The sequence below is a fragment of the Dermacentor silvarum genome, chromosome 1 (genome assembly GCF_013339745.2).
Source record: "Dermacentor silvarum isolate Dsil-2018 chromosome 1, BIME_Dsil_1.4, whole genome shotgun sequence".
NCBI classification, from domain to species: Eukaryota; Metazoa; Arthropoda; class Arachnida; order Ixodida; family Ixodidae; genus Dermacentor; species Dermacentor silvarum.
Window position 1 is genome coordinate 137,906,716 of NC_051154.1, and position 20,074 is coordinate 137,926,789.

The 20,074-nt window shown below is 44.5% G+C and overlaps 1 protein-coding gene across 5 annotated transcripts in view; it reads left to right on the forward strand.

Annotated features, from left to right (window-relative positions):
- The window catches only part of LOC119436099 (heat shock factor protein-like), a 125,641-nt gene that overhangs the window by 26,488 nt on the left and 79,079 nt on the right, over window positions 1-20,074 (forward strand). For 4 of the 5 annotated variants that reach the window (XM_037702845.2, XM_037702844.2, XM_049660912.1 and 1 more), the window contains exons 3-4: window positions 3,426-3,547; window positions 14,102-14,470. In XM_037702845.2, coding sequence (XP_037558773.1) covers window positions 3,426-3,547; window positions 14,102-14,470 — 491 coding nt within the window. The remainder of the gene's footprint in view (window positions 1-3,425; window positions 3,548-14,101; window positions 14,471-20,074) is intronic. The other variant, XM_049660914.1, reaches the window with a different exon arrangement.

Here is a 20,074-nt window from a genome sequence, read left to right on the forward strand (position 1 = left end):
TAGTAGCCGTTGAGCTTGCAAGGCGTATTCACTTGGAATAAATTCATAGAATGACACCAGTTTGGTGATATGAAAAGGTAATTAGTGAATTTTTGTTAATTAGTTGATAATGTGTTTCAATTTCTCATGCTAGTAATGTCCGCCTCTTCGAATAATCCAGCTCAAGGAGAATAATTGTGCTGTCTGCCACAGGCAATTTTTTTAAATTCTGGAAAACTTAAAAGCGGTCACCCCTTATATTACACAGCAACTTGGTTAACAGCAAAAATTCTGTCTCACTTGTCTTCAAATGAACTTCACCCTGCTAAAGTTTGGCAGTTCTTGACTGTTAATTACCTTAGTTCGGCAGGGTGGTGTGCACTGTACCAGTATCAGACTTGTATGTAAAGAATTATGTGTAGTTAATTAGTTGTAATCAATTCAAGTTTTGGTAGTATTGTAATTTAACGATTACTTTGTTTACTCAGTAACACTCACTGTTATTCAGTTACTTTTTTCCGTAACCAAATGCATGTAACCAGTAACTCTATTGACGAGACATGCTGTAACACTATTTTAAGCACTTTGAATTTGGCGGGAAGTATAGTAGAAGGCCTGTGGTGTGCAAGTGACATCGTCCATGTCATGGGTTATCTTCTTCCTATAATCAGTGTGCTGCAGCTATGCCTCGATCACCTGAACATATAACCGGCTTGCAGATTTGCACAACTCTTGAACGTGCTTTTAAGTGGCCTTCATAAGCGGTAAGAGCTGCTGCTGCTCATTTCTTCTTTGCTTAGTGCAGTCTATGACTTCTCTGATATAGACAGAAGTTTATGGCCGTTAAGTGTACATGTTCCTATCAGTTTCATATGTGGCACATATATACCTAATTTTGCGATTGTAACACACGAACAGGATTTTTAGGGCTACTTAATATGCATTTGTATTTTTAGTTACGCTACAGATTTGGCCAGCTTTTCGACGAACTTGTACATCTGATGGTGCATTCACTACTATTCCTCATTTAAGTCTAAATGGCTAACGAGTGAAGGGCACTGGCAGGAGCTACACCAGATGTTTGCCATCAAACATAACCGACACTTATATGGTTCTGTAGCAATGACCAGTTCAAATGTTGATGCCGTGGAATCGCCTATGGACAATTTTTCTTTTTTTCACTGCCCCTACTGGGAGTGCCTTCGCTTAGCCCCAGCAGCAATAAAGTGCTGCGGTTCCTAGAGGACCCATTTGGCGAGCATCACAGCATTGAGTAACCAAAACCTTGTGTGCAAGGAGTTTGCATGGTACAATGCCACCCTTGCCTCCAGCCCGCACATCCATAGAGTTTTCAATGTAGCTGCTGATGTCTCCACAAGAAAACAAGGGAAGATGATCGACGACGATGTTGAAAAACAATTAATGAACATAAGCAATGTGTGAAGGACTGCAGAGCATGTGCTTATACAGCCAGACCGGTTCATTCTATTTACTATATTTTTGCAATGTTAATAAATATTAGGAGGAAAGTAACTAAAAAGTAATCAATTACATTTTAGTAATTGCTCAATTACTTTCATGGAGCAGTAATTTATCACTGAAATCAAATACATTTTTGAATGAAATAATTGTTATTGGTTACTTTTTTTCTGTAATTTGTGTACAAGTCTGACCAGCATGTCAGATTCTGTGCCAAGTCCATCATCAGATAACTGCGAATAGAAAAGCTGCAGAGATGATAGTGAAGATGACTACTGTAAACTACTTCGCTCTAGGTGCAAAAGGGGAAATAACAAACAGCAATTATTTGCCAAAGTATGCATTATTGGGATCATGATCTCATGCATGTTCCATGCCCTGCACAAGCTGCCAAGATGTGGGTTTTTCTCCTAAGTCATATTTAATTATTGCAAGATATTGCTGGGTCCCCTTAGCCTACATTGTACCTATATATCAGTTTTTTTCTTTATTCAATCATTTGTCATATAATTTTTAGTAGATTCTGAACATCTTTGATTGGATTCAAAGTTAGTTTGGATTTTAAACAGCTCTCGTTAGATTTTATACTCCCCCTCCAAGTCCACTCACAGTGGGCGAAGAAATATTTCATGATTGATATGCACTTTATTCTATAATTTGAAAGTTTATGCAGCTCTTTGCAGCCGCTGTATACTGCAGTGAAATTGAAATGGCAGGGAAGAAAATTTTGTTTTATTAGAATACATAATGCTGTTAAAGTTTTACTATTTAATAACCAGTGAGTTGGGGGGCTGTTAATGTTATTTGTGTGAATAAATAGGCGCTGTGGTAATCTAATTGTTGTGTATGGGAGTTCATCCGGTATGAAGAAGGCATGCATACATGAAGGCTGTTAAAGAATTTCAATCAACCAGGGAAAGCAACACTAATATGACAATATTCAACTATCATTGCAGCATGGCCTTTTTTTCCAATATGTTTTTAATGATTTCAAAATAATACCATATGTCTCTTCAGTCCACATTGGACTGTTGATCCTGTGCACCAGGAGATGCACAGGATTTGAGCTTGATGCATCCTGGCCCCTTTGTACTTTGCTTACCCCATGCGGCATGGTTGATGAGGCAATTCATGTCAATAGTTCTGGATAATGTTGACTTTGGGACACAGAGTTTCATCACACTATTTTGATAGTCCAGTGTGATTGGGCTGTTGTGTGGCATTTATTTTTCAATCCAATGAGCGCATCTGTTTTGGTGTCTTTTTGGCTGCTTACTGTCATTTCACTCAGCTGTAGAGCCTAATGCAAAAGTGCCAGTGTACGTATCCTGGCCTATTTGCTCTTTGCTTACCCAAATTATGCCTATAAGGGGATGGGGCAGTTTCTGCCATTCATGTTGCTAAGTGTGACATTCACTAGAAGCCATTTACTGTGCGAGATGTTGCTACCTTTGGTTGAAGTACTAATTTTCAAGCCTTCCCAAAGTGTCAGAAAACAGTGAACAATCTCGCCTCCAAAATAGCACCAAGATCATACTTGGGAACACGTTGAACCCCATAATTGATCAGTTTTGCAGTGCAGTAGGAAAGCCACGACTGTCTCTCATTATCAAGATAGGCCATCATTTCTTGGTTATTTTATTTGACAAGAAATGAGAGTGTAAAATTTCAAAATGAAGTCATTGTTTAATTCAGTTCATTAAAAATTTTTGAAGAACATAGATTGTGACACTTCTCGGATCAGAGCATTTGATGAAGCCTTGTATAGAGCATTCTGAGTGAATGACTGCCATGCTGTGATCTTATATGTTTGACTTTGTGGCATCTTTGAGAAATTGCAGTTATGTGAGGTCGATTTCAGAATGCTGCTTCAAAATACACATTTGTTGCATCCATCAGTAAACACATTGAGTGAGGATTCAATGATGTCTGTGTCCCCCTCCCCTCCTTTCACCCCCCCACCCCAGATGGCTTTCGCAAACTGCCAAACATAGACCAGGGCCTGAGGTCAGAGCGAGAGGAGATAGAGTTTTTTCACAACTTCTTCATCCGTGGTCAAGAATGTCTACTTGAGTTCATCAAGCGAAAGGTAAATGCTAGTTTTGCTCTTGTCTCATCACTTGTTCTATCATATCTGCCAGTAACACAGCAGTTTTAGCTTAATACTTACCGTTCACTCCAGTCAGACCTATACATCCTAACAAGCTGCACACAGCTGCTCAGTGGGAGCTGTAGTGCATGTGCACACAATGCTGGTGCCACCAGTGGAAAGAACTGGAGTGAGTACTCCAGTGCTGAGGGTACTGAGTGGAATGCAATGGTGCATCCACTGGACTTATTTGTCATTTTGCAGCTAAGTTGATAGCTCGTCACAATGTCTGTGGAATAAACGCTTATCAATAATGCAAAATCAATGCACTTCTCTGCAGCGCCTGAGTGCGTGAAATGTTAGCGAAGTAGACTATAAGCGAAGCTGAGCTTGAGCAGTCTGTTTCCTTTCTTTGAGATTGGTTTCTTTATAAGGACAAGTTTCATTGCTAATCAAGATAATGCTCACTGTGATAAAAGCCAGAAAAGTCTGCATCATTGAATCTGCAATGGATATGGGTCATAGGTTGGCAAATTCATTCATGAGTCGACTAACTCAGACTTGGACTGACCCGTGAGTCCAAGTGAGCCCAACTGAGTAGAATTTTGGTGAGTCTGAGACCAAATGAGCCTTAAGCAATAAATAAATTTTGTGAGCGAGTCTGAGTGAGTAAATATTTTTTAGGTAGGTAATCTAATTATTTTGTTGACCTATAGTCAGTTTCAAAAAAAAAAAAAAAAAGGCACCGCTAAAATTGTGGTGACGACGGCAACGTTAAATGTTTATTCAAGTGGTGCGCACCATACTTTGAAGGACTGCATCAAGAGAAAAAAAAATCAAAAAGACCCAGCATGGAACCGTGCCACACAGCTCCTGTGTTATTGGCAGAACAGCGCTTGCACTTACGCTTCATTCCCCCATTCCATCACACACACACATAAGAGTTTTACGTGCGCACCTGTAGTGTCAGTCCAGAGTCTTCGCAGCACCGGCGATTCTAAGTTTAGATGTATGGCGCCTCCTTCCACCTCTCTCCCTGCCCGGTGCTTCTTGTTCTGCTCTTAAAAGTGTGTCCACTCTTCAGTGGCATCGTTTGTATATATGTGTGCCCGACTCTGAACATATGTAATTGCACCCCAATGAGCAATAAACGACCGAGCATCTAGCGGTGAGTCTTAGAAAGATTCGAAACCAGATAGAGATCAGTTTTTACGAGCGCAATGAACAGAAACGGCCACGAGACAAAACCAAAACTAACCGCTGCGCATGTGCGGATGCACAAGCAGTTGCTGAAACACCAGCATAAAGAAGCCATGGAATGAAAACCAAGAGACAACGGCGAAAAAAAAAAAAAAATTCCTTGTATCCACACAGGGTGCCAGCACTTCCCTGTCAAAAAAAACGACTCCAATTGGGAAATTTCCAATTGGTACCTGTGGGAAACTATCCAATCGTAAATTAGTACATCATTGGACCAATTAGACCAGCTGGAACGGGACCAATTGATTTTTGTTATAGTGCCAATTGTACCCAATGGGTACCAATTGATTTGAAACCAACTGTTTGGAATTACCAGTTGCCACCAACGGGCATATACAGGGTAGGGTGTCCCAGCTATCACGCAGCACGATTTAAAAAAAGCGTAACGGCATTACGCGAAGCAAACCTAGTGCGTATTGTATCCAGTTGAGTGGAGTAGCCGCCAGTATTTTTCTCGTTACTGAGAATTAATTAGTTAATTGTAATTAATTATCTAACTCGAGAAGTACTGTCCTAATTATCAAAGTGTCAATGAGAAAGTTGTAGAGCAACGTGAAAAACTCCCGATACAGCTTTCTGTTGCTCAGTACATGCTACATAAATGTGTTTTTCCGAGTGTGAAAGATGCCCACAAATACACGCAAAGCGCCTCGAGCGGCCCGTCGCGCGGCAATTCTGTGTGTATTCGCGGGCTCCTTTCACACTCGGAAAAACACATTTATGTAGCACGTATTGAGCAACAGAAAGCTGTATCGGGAGTTTTTCATGTTGCTCTACAACTTTCTCATTGACACTTTTGATTTGCTTCGCGTAACGCCGTTCCTCTTTTTCAAAATCCTGCTGTGTGATAGCTGGGACACCCTGTATATAGCCCACAAAGCAAACCTAAATAGGATTCCAGCTGTCAAAAACAGGTTTGCAGGGGTGGCACTCCTGTGCCAAACTGTGCCAAACACAGAAAATTGACGGAAATTGCGCCACGCTGCCCCAGAACAGCTTCGGCATGTGTGCTCCGGCAGTGGCCGTGAACAGCGAAGTGATCAGTTCCCCTAAAAAGAATGCGTCCGTTCACATTCCGCAGACCGCGCGACGGCGCCTCCCACACAGTTTCTCGTGATTTTTGCGCTTATAACACTGGAACTTTCGGCGGATCCGGCAAGTGGCCGGTGCGCGCGTGGCCACTCCCGGCTGTTGTCACTGCTGTCCGAACGGCCAGGGCGACTGTATTTAGAGTGTACTAGACTACAGTTGAGTGGGCCGAGTGACGCGGCGCTCCCTAGCTGAGGGCGCTGCCAGCGAACTAGATTTTAGGGAGGCGTGCGCTGCAGCAGGTTCAGTGGACGGGCGTCTCCGTCCCCAGGGCCAGTATACCGTAAAAATATGCCAATATGTTTTTATGCACATATGGGCGAGGCCTGAGCCATTTTAACATTTCGCGAAGGGCTAATGGCGGATTTGAAATAAAAAGTCGCAGTTTCACCAAAGGCGAAGCATTGATTGCGATATAGCAAATTAGTCAACAGGTATACGAAGTAAGGATAGTAGTTTTATCATCCGTATAAACTTGCAAACATTCGCTTACTAACTAAATTAACAAGCATGGTGTCGCGCGCACAAGCAAACATGAACACATCTCACTCGATGACCGCGGAAACTTGCTGTCAGAACGCTGGGGTGAGGAAGCGCGGCAGCAGCGAGCGAATTGCCCTTAGTGCTGCCTCTTGCTTCAACGTGAATTAAGCGGCGAAAACACAGCGTGCACGAAGCATGCACTCGCACTCTGTCCATATTGCAGGTCGTTTTCAAGATAGGGCACGCACCGCGGGGCCATACGCGGCAGCCGTCGGAGAACGCCCCCCCCCCCCCCCCCCCCACGGTGCTTTTCGTGCGACCGAAGACGGCGCGCTTCCTCCCCGCTTTCTTCCCTTGCACGTGCGAGATTTAGAAGCCATCGTTGGCTCACCCTCGTACCCTTTCACTCGCACATACAGCATACGGCGCACAGCGATGTTGTTATTGCCGCTGGACTTTATAAGGAACATCATGACGACGGCAGATATGCGCCTGGAGTGTCCATATAATTGCTATCGCAATAAAGACAGGTTGGAATAGTTTTAAGATATACCAGCCCAGAGTTGATTGCAGCTCTCTGGGTCATCATCATCATCATGACTCGGATGACTCTCTGGGTATGCGGGGACAAATGGTGACCCAGAAATTATGTTAGCGCGTCGATTGGACAGCATAATTTGAGAGCATTTTCCAGTATCATCATAAGCGTCGGCGCTAGAATATATAGTTCGATTATAGTTCCACCTATGTTTTCGGCTTTAGAGGAAAACATGCGCCGTGCCGCCACTCGACCCACTCTTCCATATTCTGGTATGCTATGCTACAAAGCGTGCTTCTACTGTGCGCTTTGTGCTGGTTAATTCTCTGTTTCATCGCGGTTTCGAAGTGCGCTGCCATATTCCAATATTGCACCAAAATTTAGATTGGTCTGCTCCAAACTGCTTCAAAATAAAATTAACTGTGCTGCAAGCTGCTCCTTAACACAATTTTACTTGCTCCAAAAATTGCTCCAAAATGACTTCGGGCATTTGGAGCAATCCCTGGGTAAACCCAGGGAGTAAACCCCTGGGTTTACTATAGCCTCAGTACTGCATGCATATATAGCTATAACTAATTCCAGTTACCTTGAATTGGTTCATGCACTGGAAATATGATTTTCCAGTTGCTTACGTTCTAGTTTATTCCTATTGGTAGTCCATTTAGACTCAGTTGGGAATGTAAGGTGGGCCTAGCTGGTTCAAACCGGCAAGTCCAATTGGACTCAATTGGTTGCATTCCTGACTCAATCGTAACCAATTGGAGGTAATGATTTCCCACTCTGTTGGAACCAAGTCCAATTGGACTGAATTGGTTTCACTTTGACTCAGTCATAACCAGTTGGAACTAGGGATTTTCCGATCGGTTCCAATTGGGTCCAGTTCATTACAATTGGCAACTCCTCCTCTGACCCATGCGCAACCAGTTGGAAGTACGGATTTTTCATTTGGTTCTTATTGGTCCCAGTTGATTCCTATTGGAAAAGCCAATTGGAGTCAATTGTTTTTTTGTTATTTTTTTTTGTTTTTGACTGGGTTGCTCAGGTGGGGGGGCTTAGGCCAGAGCATGATCCTCTGTGTGACACCTGACAACAAGACCATGACTCCCAAATCTTACAACCTGCAGATTTCCAAATCTCATCATGCCATCTAATATTCTGCAATTCTCAACTGTGTCTCACTTCCGTTGGCACACATTGTTACTCTGATTGACCACTGGGGTGCAATTGTGCAAGCATCCTTCCGAACGTTCATTCGCTGTCTCATGGCTTGCTGGGGGCTACGTTTTCCTCAGCAGTCTTCAGTGTAGCAGTGAGGGGCCATGGATTTTACAGGTGTCATGCTTCTGTCATTTTTAAACCAAGCACGTCATCTGCTAGGAGTTGAACGAGCGGCGAGGCCGTTCACTTTTGAAAAGCGTATGCCTTACTGCCTGTTCAGCTCCTAGCAGGTGATGCTCTTCTTTTCTCGTTGCCTTGTAATTCAAACTGTTTCACCGCCCATTCTGTTCTTAGCAGACAATGCACTTGGTGTCTGCTTGTAATAGTCGCTCCTCTCATCGTCTTGTTAGCGACCCTGCCTCGGCAGCTGGTTTCTGGGTATGTGTTTTCCGAGATAAAGCCAAGTTCCTGTGCCACTTCAGGCTGTTCAAGCAAACCGTGGTTGGTTGTGTGATTAGTTGGAGGACATTCTCAGCAGCTAGAGCCAGTCGGCTCGTGGCATAGAAGGAAATCCTCTGTGTCCTTCAGTTTTTTGGAACCGGCAGTTTTCACAAATTCGTGGAAAGCGTGTAATTTTTATTGCCATGTGTCATTATAAGCTTTCTTGTGCTAAAGCTCCTGAGTGATGCCCGTGCGCTGCTTTCGGGTTTCTCAGCAAGTAGGCTCTGTTCTCAGCAAGAGGGGTCTGTTGCAAAAGCGAAAAAATATAGCTTTCTAGCATAGGTGAGAGCGGAAATGTTAGATGTGTAGAAAAGCCTGGATAAGGGATACAAGCACTGCTTTCGGGTTTCTCGGCAAGTAGGCTCTGTTCTCGGCAAGAGGGGTCTGTTGCAGAAGCGAAAACAGATAGCTTTCTAGCATAGGTGAGAGTGGAAATGTTAGATGTGTAGAAAAGCCTGGATAAGGGATACAAAATGTAGGGATGGTGGTGCATTGGGAGAGGGAATTGCATGCGAAGGAAGTGGTTTCGTCGTGATAGCCATGTAAACGTGACATGCTCTTCTTAATAACAGAAAACATACTGTAACCTGTCAATAGCATTTACCACACCCGCACCTCTACAGAGTAGAGAGGTATGCACGTTTGGTACTGGCACGGGCGAGGCAGTTGAATGCAAACAATTATTTGTTCTACTAGTTGGTGGACGAGAGTTTTTGGTTGGAAAACAGGCTTTCTCACACATGTGCAGTATATATTTGCAAATGGTACAATATGTGTCAAAAACAGCTTTGACATAATTGCAATGCATATGATGTTCTCTTGTGCACCGACTCATACTGATGATATTCATACTCATACTAATGAATACAGAAATTGACATTTTTCAGTATTAAATTTTCTCACAACAGTTGCACTATGTAGCCCATTTCATTTGGCAAAAGGTTTGCTAGGATGAATGCCGAAGAAAACTAAATCTTTAACAATAGGAAGCTGAGCAAGCTGAAAAGTCGTCAAATGGCAGCAGGAATATAAAATGCAGACACAAGAGGGTTAAAAAGGACAGCGTTCATGCTGTCCTATTTGTTCCTCTTGTGTCCATGTATTGTCCAGCTGCATTTTCATGCTGCACACTTCCTCATGCTTCTTTGGCTCTAAGAAGTGACAGTTGTGGCAGAGTTACTTCTTGGCAGGCAATACAAGAGCTGGGCCCTTTAAGGGCAGAGAAGAATGTGGCTTCATAATTACCAAAATCTTTCACGGCATTAGCCAGATATGGGCAATCCTGTAGTGGTGCCAAGCGGTTGAATGCACTTTTATGCCTTTGAGGGTTACATTTTTTAAATGAAATGCGACCCTCAAAGTAATGTGTTTCCCCAGAGTCACATCTTTAATTACAGATTTAATTTATTTGGAGTGACTTATTTTGAGAAAAAACAAGTAAATAATTTTTTAGGTGGCATTAAAGCGCCAAATTGTTTTTGTGTGCAGTTTTATACATGGTGTATTGTTCAGTACATGGATAAACTGGCATAATTTTTTATAAATGTAATAAAATTCTCACAAATTAATTTTAAAAAAGATGTGACACAATTCGGGTCCATGTTTTGTAACGTTTCATTTCACTTTATATTTTTATCATCAGTCATGCTGAGGGGCCAATCTCAGCGAAAACGGCGATGTGGGGGCCTCCGAGCCATGTCCGAACCAATGACAGATGGCCCTCAGGATAGAAAATGAAGTTGATCATTAAGGAGTACAGCCCCAGGGACACGTGGCTATAGTGAAAGTGAGGCATGCCTTGTGAGCACCTGGATGCAAATTCAGTGGTGTGCACCCATCAGAAAAACAAAGCGAGTGACAAACTTGTAGTAATCAATTGTTTCATTGCAGGGTCAGGTTTCATTGCATGCCAAACCCAGTCGGGTTTCATTGCTAGACAAGATTCTATCTGATCTCACGCACCTCACAAAAAAAAAAAAAAAAAGATGCGCGCGCAGCAGTATCGCCAGTTTGCGAGCGCCCACCTGAAAACAAAGTAATAGCATGCTTATGGGAGAGCCATGCAGAGGAACGTCTCGTGGTAACGCTTTCAGAGATAAGAAAGGAGATAGCATTCAGTTTTTAGCGACACCTGTAACTTCAAACGACGTGCTCGACAATGCTGAATTTAAAAGTGGGCAAGCACGTACGTGATCATGTGGCAGTTAACTAGTCAAAGCAGGAATACTATTAAACCACCACGGTGGCAGCCACCACCGAGCAAAGCGAAAAATCAGTTCTGGTTGAAGTCGAGATGCCGCAGCACAAGAAATTTTAATGCATTAGAATTCTTAGAGTACTTCACACACTTTCCAGGGGCTAGCTATCTATGTTTCTATGTATGTATCCAAATGCTTTCCTGCCTACCTGGGTCACTGGGTAGTCCATGGTCAAATCAGGAGTGCATCGGGCTGCTGTGCTGAGGGAACGGGGTTTGAAACCCACAGTTGGACCAGCTTGGGTGGCTGAATATGTGGCAATGTGTACCTATGTGCCGCTATTCAATAAACCTCTTTCATGCTGACATAGGTCACTGTAGATGCGGGACTGGGTAGGTACTGCTGTTTAATGAAACTCTGACGCTGAGCATTAGGTATGGTGCCACTTGGTCTGTGCTGGTCTTCAATAAACCTCTTTGATGCCAACTTGGGTCACTGGGTGTGTGCCAGTATATGTGTGCCGCTCTTCAATGAACGTCTTTGATGCCAACTTGGGAAACTAGGTGTGCGCAACTCACAATGTGCTGCTCTACAATGGCAAAAAGATCCCTTACATTTATGCGATGCTGAGTGGAATCAAACCTACGTCACAAGGGTTCCTCAAGACAGCAGCCTGACGCTTTAGCAGGCTGCGCCACAAATGCACTGGGTATGCGCTGCTTTTCAATGATTGTCTTTCACGCCAACGCTTTAGTGAGCTGTGCATGAATTCACTGGGTATTTGCCGCTCTTCAATGAACCTCTCGCCAACTTGGGTCACTGAGTATGTGCCACTTGGTGTTCGGCAAGTGAGGGAACAATTCGGAGCATTCGCAGCCACCGGTGCGTGCAGGCCACACGCAGGCTTCATGGTGGTAGGGCTAGATGGCATCGAATGTCCTTAGGGATCCACAAAAGAGGAATCCCGCTGCAGTACACCATCTCATACATAACTCGTTTCAACGGTGGCAATACATTGTGCTGGTGTATTGATTCAATGCTAAACGTATTATCGACAGCCATCATGAGATTGGTTCTGCAGATTGTTTTTCAGAAGTCACAGGAGGTTGCAGCCTCTCCAGAGCGACACTAGGCAGTGCTTTGTTTCAAAAAGGCACTTTTTTTAACATTCGGTCATCACCTAACATGCACGACTTGCTTCCACCACTGTACATGTATGAGGGTAATGCTCAAAGTGTTAACTCAACATTCATTGGCGCCAGAAAATAGTTGCTTCAAAATATTTGCACCGAGAGAAGTTGTGTTGGAAAGCTGTGACAGGATGGCAATTAATGTGTACAGAAAGGAAAAATTCAGGAGCAGCAAACGTGTTAGCATCTTCATGCTCTCCGTTATTGTTGTCAGAATATCAATACGCGTACGTATAGTGTGAGTAGACGTGGATCTGTTCGTTGCTAAATTTTGGCATCAGATAGGACACTTTGTTTTGTTTGTTTTGAAAGTAAAATGAGAGAAGCAGTTAAGGAATGATCTTATTTTCTTTTCCTTTCCATAATGTTTTCCTTTACGGTTTCATTCTGGTTATGTGAGATTTTCTTTAAAAGGAAAGCAGAAAGTAACATGCTGGAGTATATAATCATGAAATTGGTTCTGGCATGTATTTGCAGAGTTTATTATTGCAATAACAATATGGAAGAGTCGCTACGAATCAGTGCAGCAATATCAGATTTTTTGACGTGCAGTGCTGCTTGGCTCGAACAATGAAAAGGGCATCACAGAGTCTGTCCGAGCTGAATATACCGGGGCTTTTTGCAAATGAATGGAAGCGACACTTGCGTTTTAACTAAAATTAATGTGCATTTTCACTGGTGATATAAAGAGCAGCACAGTTCAAAGATGATAAAAATTGCTTTTGGGTGCTGCAGAGGCTGTGCTAAGCCTCTCTGCCTTACATAGACATGCATCTGGCAACTCTTGCCCCTCTAGCCCCTTGACCGGCGTGAGACATATGGCAGCAGACATGCACCACTGCAACCCAGAGGAGAAAGAAAGAATTAAGCAGTGTGAATAATCATAGCTAAATGGCATATGATTTCGAAGGGGGTGCAGGATTACCTTGATGTCTGCACAACAGCAGAGTGCTGTTATTGCCAGTAAACTAAAGTTCCTAATTTCACCATCCAAGGGTAATAAAAGAAAGCCCTAATATAGCCATATAGCCAGCTAAAACTTTTTGACGCTAAAGCACATAAAGAGCAGCCCAATTTGGCTATTAATAGCCCAGTCTGGCTACCCTGTTGGTGATCGTTTGGCTTGTCAGCATTTCGTGAACGTGCCAGTGAAGCACCACAGGCATCTGATTTTATGCAATGGTTGTTGCTAGGTGCCTGCTTAAAAAAGTTTTGTTGTTGTTTAGAAGAATCCGTTTGCGTACAGTGACCTGCATTGTACTGAATCAGTTGCTTGCAGTACTTCACTGGCACACTTACAAAACATAAGACCTATTGCGGTGCTACGTGTCCACACATGATGACAGCGAAAATGGATTGGTGCTCACAGCTGCATTAGTGAAATCAGTCTGTAGTGAAGACAGTATTTCACACTCCTTCAGTAGTGTGCTGCAGGTTTTTGCATCAGCTATGCCTTCTTGAGTGGTAACCCCCCCCCCCCTCCACTATTCCCCTTGCTGCTTTGGTGGGCAATGTTGGCCATGAATATGGACATTTATTGTAACAAAGTAATGGATATAATGAAGTTTGGCTTTTCCTTGAACTTCGTTGTTACAAGCTTTTACTGTTAAATTTTAGCCTTCTTGAGGCATTGCAAGATGCCCCTGATGATTCAGCATGCACATTTGCAAATGAGTACAGTATATGCAATCAATGGAGAACAAAAATGTTACTGCAAAATAAGCACACCCTACTGATTCACTGTGGTTGAAGTAAACAGCTGGGCTGGCTAGAAATTTATTTGGTGCTGAGCTACCATTAACATGTCATAGCAATAGAGAAGCGCATGAAGGATGCTGGTGGGGAGATGGGGACAGTTGTCATTGGGTCTTTGTAAGATAATACTAGCTAAAGTATCATATTTTGCACTCATATGCAGGTATTTGAAGAATGAATGGAGCAGCTTTACATGTTTTTTTTTTTTTTTAACATTGGATGTTTCACAAGTGATGCATTGTTGTAATGGTAATAAATTACATTGATAATTTCATCAGCTTCTGTAGCTTACATCTTTGCTAAAATCAATGTACTTACGGCAGTCTCTCCACTGCAAAAGAATTGATCATGGACTGACAAGAACTGCCAAATGCTTTTGCAGGTTCCATCCAGCAGGGCTGGGGGTCAGGGTCCTGAAGATGGACAGGCTCGCAATGAGGTCCTCAAGGAACTACTTACCAATGCAGGCAACATGCAGGATCGCCAAGAGCGGATGGACCAACTGCTTGCCGACATGAAAAAAGAAAATGAGGCTCTCTGGCGGGAAGTGGCCCGGCTGCGCCAGAAGCACATGAAGCAGCAGCAGATTGTCGAGAAGCTCATCCAGTTTCTTGTCACCATGGTGCAGGCCAACCGCAACATTACTGTAAAGCGCAAGATGCCACTGATGCTACATGACAGTCCCAGCTCCGCCTCCAAGATGCCCCGACTGACCAAGGGTGCCTTTGTTACCGACTACCAGGTCACTTCAGTACGTTTTGCTGATGAATTTCTTGAAGGAAGCAAGAGCTCTTGCCAGGAGCTAGATTTTATCAGTTTTCTATTCGTCTTTTATGAGGGGAAGTCAAAAAGTAAAGGGACTTTTGAGAAAAGGTACATTTATTCTAATGATAGAAAACTGAAACGTGCATTATTTTTCTACCTAACCTCTCTGCACTTCAACGCACTTTGTAAAAAGTTTTTTGGTTGCACCTGTAACCAATTTTGCACCGCATCAATGACTTCTGCATCGTTTGCAAATCTTCCCTTGAGCGCTTCCTTCAATGGTCCAAACATATGAAAATCGCTTGGAGCCAGGTCTGGACTGTATGGCAGGTGTTCCAGCAATTCGAATCCCAATTGCTTTATTGTTTCGGCCGTCTGTTTGGCAGAATGTGGCTGAGCGTTATCTTGCTGTAGGATGACACCTTTTCGCAGTTTTCCATGACGTTTGGATCTGATTGCAGATTTCAGTTTCGTTCGCAACACATCACAATAGTTCTCACTGTTCACAGTTTTGCCTCTTGGGGTGAAATGAACGGCTACTACACCTTCCATGTCCCAGAATAGTGTTAGCATAATTTTACCAGTTGATGGTTGACATTTAAATTTCTTAACTTCTGGTGATGATGAGTGTTTCCAAACCATGCTAGCAGCCTTACTTTCCGATTTGTGATGATGTACCCAAGTTTAACCCAATTTGCTGTAAAAATCTATCCCCCTCGCGACGATAACGGGCCAAATGTTTACGAGAAATGTCCAACCTTTGTGCCTTATGCTGCGCTGACAATTCTTTCGGGACCCACCTTGCACATACTTGCCTAAAAATTTAGTCTGTTGTGTAAGATGGAATACGCTGAACCATGACTGGCATGTAAAGTATTGGCGATTTCGTCCACTGTGATTCGTCTGTTTTCCATCACCATACCCTCAACAACTTTCAAATTGTCCTCAGTCGTTGGTGTCGATGGCCTGACCGATCTTTCCTCATCACATAAAGAAGTTTTTCCCTGTTTGACATGCTCCATCCATTCATAGATCTTGCTTTGCGATAAGCAACTGTCACCAATACTGCGCTTGCGTTCGACGAATAATTTCCGCAGGTTTAACACCTTCTGCAAACAAAGAGCGAATCACTGCCCTCATTTCCTCCTTGGTGTAAATCGACAGTGAAGCTGCCATGTTTAACGGTCTGCTACACTCTTAACGACTAATTCGGGAATAAGAGTCACACATTCCATGGAAGTGTTGCAGATGACACTAATTCAGCGCTGGATACTAGCATTGTTAACAAACCCTAGTGCAATAAATTGCAAAAGTCCCTTTACTTTTTGACTTCCCCTCATAATTTTTTAATTAAAGGGGCCCTGAAACATTTTGTGAAGTCTAAGGATGCCTTGGAAGAATATGTTGCCACGGGGCAGAATTAGTGAAGCATAAGGTATTTAAAAAGTGTGGCAACGCTGCATACACAAGGTGGCTGCCTGAACCAGCCACACATTCTTCCCACCAAATCGTCTTCTTTGTTGATGGTCAGCATGTCTTCAACACCAGGCCCCACTGCTCTGTAACATCATGCCTCATTTGGAAAGCCGCCGTCTTGGCGCTCGCATTTTTGGGGCGAAAGTCTAGACACGTGGACAACCTTAGTGGGCACAGGGGCAGATGATGAGTGATAGTCCAGCGAGGATATTTCATAGTTTGCATCGCCAAGCTGGCGCAGGATCTTGTAAGGCCGTGTGTAGCGCAGGAGCAGTTTTTCAGACAGGCTGATGCGGTGGCATGGTGCCCATGGGAGAACTAGAGACCCAGGGCAAAAATGAACGTCCCGGTGGCGGCTCTCGTACCTCGTCTTCTGTGCAACCTGTGAGGCAGTGAGCCGTGTGTGGGCAATCTGGCAAGCTGTGCGAGCCCAGGCAAAGATGTCGCGGGCATATTCAGTTAGAGTGTTGGTTGCGGGTGGAAGGAGTGTGTCAAAGGGCAAAGTTGTGTGGCAGCCGAACAGAAGATAAAATGTCGACAAACCAGCGGTCTTCTGACAGGACGAATTATATGTAAAGATTATGTAGGATAACGTGTCGTCCCAGTCACTATGGTCTGGAGAAACGTACCTGAATAGCATCTCCGTCAACATCGGTTGAGCTGCTCAGTTAGTCCGTTGTTCTGGGGGTGATATGTGGTGGAAAGTTTGTGCCTGGCAGAACAGGAACTAAGAAGATATTCGATGACGCAGGACAAGAAGGTGCGGCCGTCATCAGGGAGTAGCTGCCTCAGTGCGCCATGGTGTAGTATGGCTTCATACAGGAGGAAAACTGAAACGTCAATAGCGCAGCTTGGCGGCAATGCTCGCATGATGGTGTAACGCATTGTGTAGTCAGTTGAGACAGCGACCCACTTGTTGCAGGTTTTATATATAAGAAAAGAGCCTAGGAGATCGATGCTGACACTAAAGAATGGTTCATAAGGGACATCGATAGGGTGTAGGTGTCCAATGGGTAGTATAGCAGGTCATTTGCGGCGATGACAGAGCGCACAACAGCAACGTAGCAGCGCATAGAGCGATGCAGGCCAGGCCAGTAGAAGTGTCGTCACACGCGGTTGTAGGTACGGGAGACACTGAGGTGGCCGGCGATGGGTGCGTCATGTAGCTGCTCAAGAACTTGTACCCGAAGATGTCAAGGTAAAACAAGCAAAAGTTGCCAGCCTTCAGGCTGAAAGTTGCATCAGTACAAAACACCGTCGGGGAATACGAATGCTCTGATAGCGAGTTCAGAATGCGCAGAAGTTACGCAATCGATAAGGAGACGTAAAGAGTCATCACGACATTGGTCATTGCGAATGTCACGCAAGTCTGAAATGGCTAGGACGTAAGTATCGGTGTCGGGTGGGCATTATGATCTGGACTGTTGACCGAGTGACAGGAGGGACAGTCGGCGTCCTTGTGTAAGCGGCCTGATTTGTACAGAACAGTAAATGTGTATTCTTGTAGCTGCAGCAACCACCGATCCAGTCGTCCAGTTGGGTCTTTCAGTGACAAGAGCCAGCACAGGGCATGGTGATCAGCGATAATAAAAAATAGGTGGCCAAATAAGTAAGGGCAGAACTTTACTGCCCAAACCAACACTAGGCACTCGCGTTCCGGGATAGAAAACTTCTGCTCTGTGGATTAGAGAAGGCGGCTAGCGAATACAATTATGTGCTCTTTGTTGTTCCGCTGTTGAGCAAGAACAGCTCCTATTCCATGGGTGCTGGCATCTGTGTGAATTTCAGTAGCAGCAGATGGATTGTAGTGAGCCAGCAAAGAGGGAGCTGTTAGATAGCGCATAAGGGCGGCAAAGGCTTCGACTTAAGTTCGTGATGAAGCAACAGAAATAGTAGCATAATCGAACAAAGCTTCCGACATCTGCTGTGGATGACGGTACGGGAAAGTTTTGGATGGCGTGAATCTTCTCAGGGTCGGGTAGAACTGCGGCACTGACAAGGTGGCCGAGAACAGTAATCTTGCAACGTTCAAAGTGGCACTTGGACGAGTTGAGTTGCAGGCCGGCATGTTGGAAGACAGGAAGAATGGCCGACAGACGCATAAGGTGACTCACAAATGTGGCCGAAAAAACTATTACATCGTCTAGCCAACATAGACAAGTGGACCATTTAAAGCTGCGAAATGGAGAGTCCATCATTCGCTCCAAGGTTGCCGGGGCATTACAAAGGCCGAATGGCATAATGTTGTATGGGTAAAGCCCGTCCGGTGTTATGAAAGCAACCTTTTCGCAGTTCATGTCATCTACAGAGATCTACCAATACCCAGAGCAAAGGTCTATGGATGAGAAGTACTTGGCTCCATGCAGGCAGTCTAAGGCATCATGACTACGTACAGCAGATGGACGTCGTTGCGCGTGATCTTATTCAGTTGCTGGTAATCGATGCAAAAGCGCCAGCTGCCATTCTTCTCAAGAAGGACAACTGGGGACATCCACGGACTTGAAGAATGTTCGATGACTCCCTTAGTCAGCATTTTATCCAGCTTGTGGCTGTATAATTTAAAGGGACACTAAAGGGAAACCGGAGGTTCAGCTTTAATTGTAGATTATCCTTTCACGATCATAGTCATACCATTCTTACTGAGAACAGAGGTTTAATAAGCGAGAAAAAAACCGAAGGATAGGTGCTGACGCCCCTTCGAATTTCCACACTACACGTTCGTGACGTCGGAGATCACAAACGCAGCCTGGTCGCGATTGGTCGAGAGCGATTTATCCCTCTTAATAAAAAGCAAAATGAAATACACCTTTAACATACATAAACAGCATTTGCCAACTTTTTAACCCGTTTCAAGCGAGGAAGTACAAGTTTAGCGCGAAATTAAATAAACAATAAGAAAAAATGGCATGGCGCTACATGCGGTCGTGATAGTTTCGTTTTTGCTCCATGCATCATCGCACACGCCTGTTTCGCTCTACAGTGTTGCAGCGTTTGGTTGCGTGTTGCATGGCTCGAAAAACGTTGACTTCGCGGGAAACAGCCAGAAAATGCCTCGTGTGTGTAGTGTTCATGGCTGTATAAACGGCGCAAGGCGCTTGCTCAGGGGCAGCGGTAGTGTTGACCCGACTGTGTCCTTTCATGTGGTGCCGCGGGATGAGCCCCGGCGTTCGCAATGGCTCAGTGCTCTGGGCGGGTTTTTTGTAACGATGCCTTATGACTTATTCTATACTAGTCTTATCATCCACCACTCACGGCCGGCTGATCCCGTTGATAACGCGAACGGACCGTCGCTTTGACCACTGACAAAGCGCGATAAGCACGAAAAATCATTAGCACCAGAAAGGCATCGCTACGAAAGACCGGCCCTGCCGATGATAAAACGGCAAAAGAGCCAGAGAAACCGATGGTGGGCTCTCTGCATTTCTCGCCCTCGGATTATGTATATAATCCTGCCCTCGGAAAGTATCTTGGCGTGCCCCAGAGGCCAGTCCTTTCTCGAGCAGCTGTTCCCTCAATGTCGCCTTCATCAAATCCCCTACTGGGGCCCCTGCAACAGCAAACTGGCGGCTCGGTGAGTGCTGAATGTCATTAAAAAAAGCCACGAAAAAACCATACCGAGTATGAGCGCAACTTTCTACACTTGTTTTGTCAGGAACATCGTCGCCTGGCGGACCGAACGCCTCGCCTTCCGTCGACAAAAACGAGGCTTCGCTTTCCGTCGGCGCGGCCGGTGGCTCACCATCATCGTACGCGGAAACACCTACCGCGCGAGCACAGAGGATCATGTTGCGCTCCGTTTCACTGAAGTCGCTGAAATGCAGTCCTGCTTCCCTAGCGAGCTTTTCATTGCAAGGTTCAGCGTCAGCAACGGTATCCATCGCGGCCACAGAACACCTGAGCAAAAGTCGCAGCGAACGCAAACGCAGTGGTCATGCAGCCTATGATGCAGCCAGCGCCTCGACCGTTTACGCAAGCAGTGACGTATCATGGCGCCCTCTGATTCGCTGAGAGCAATGAAATCTGTGACGACACTGCTTCAGTGCCGAATCTGGGGTGAGAGAAATTGAGGAAGAGATATTTAGTCTTTGTTTACGAATTTGTCCACTAATAACTC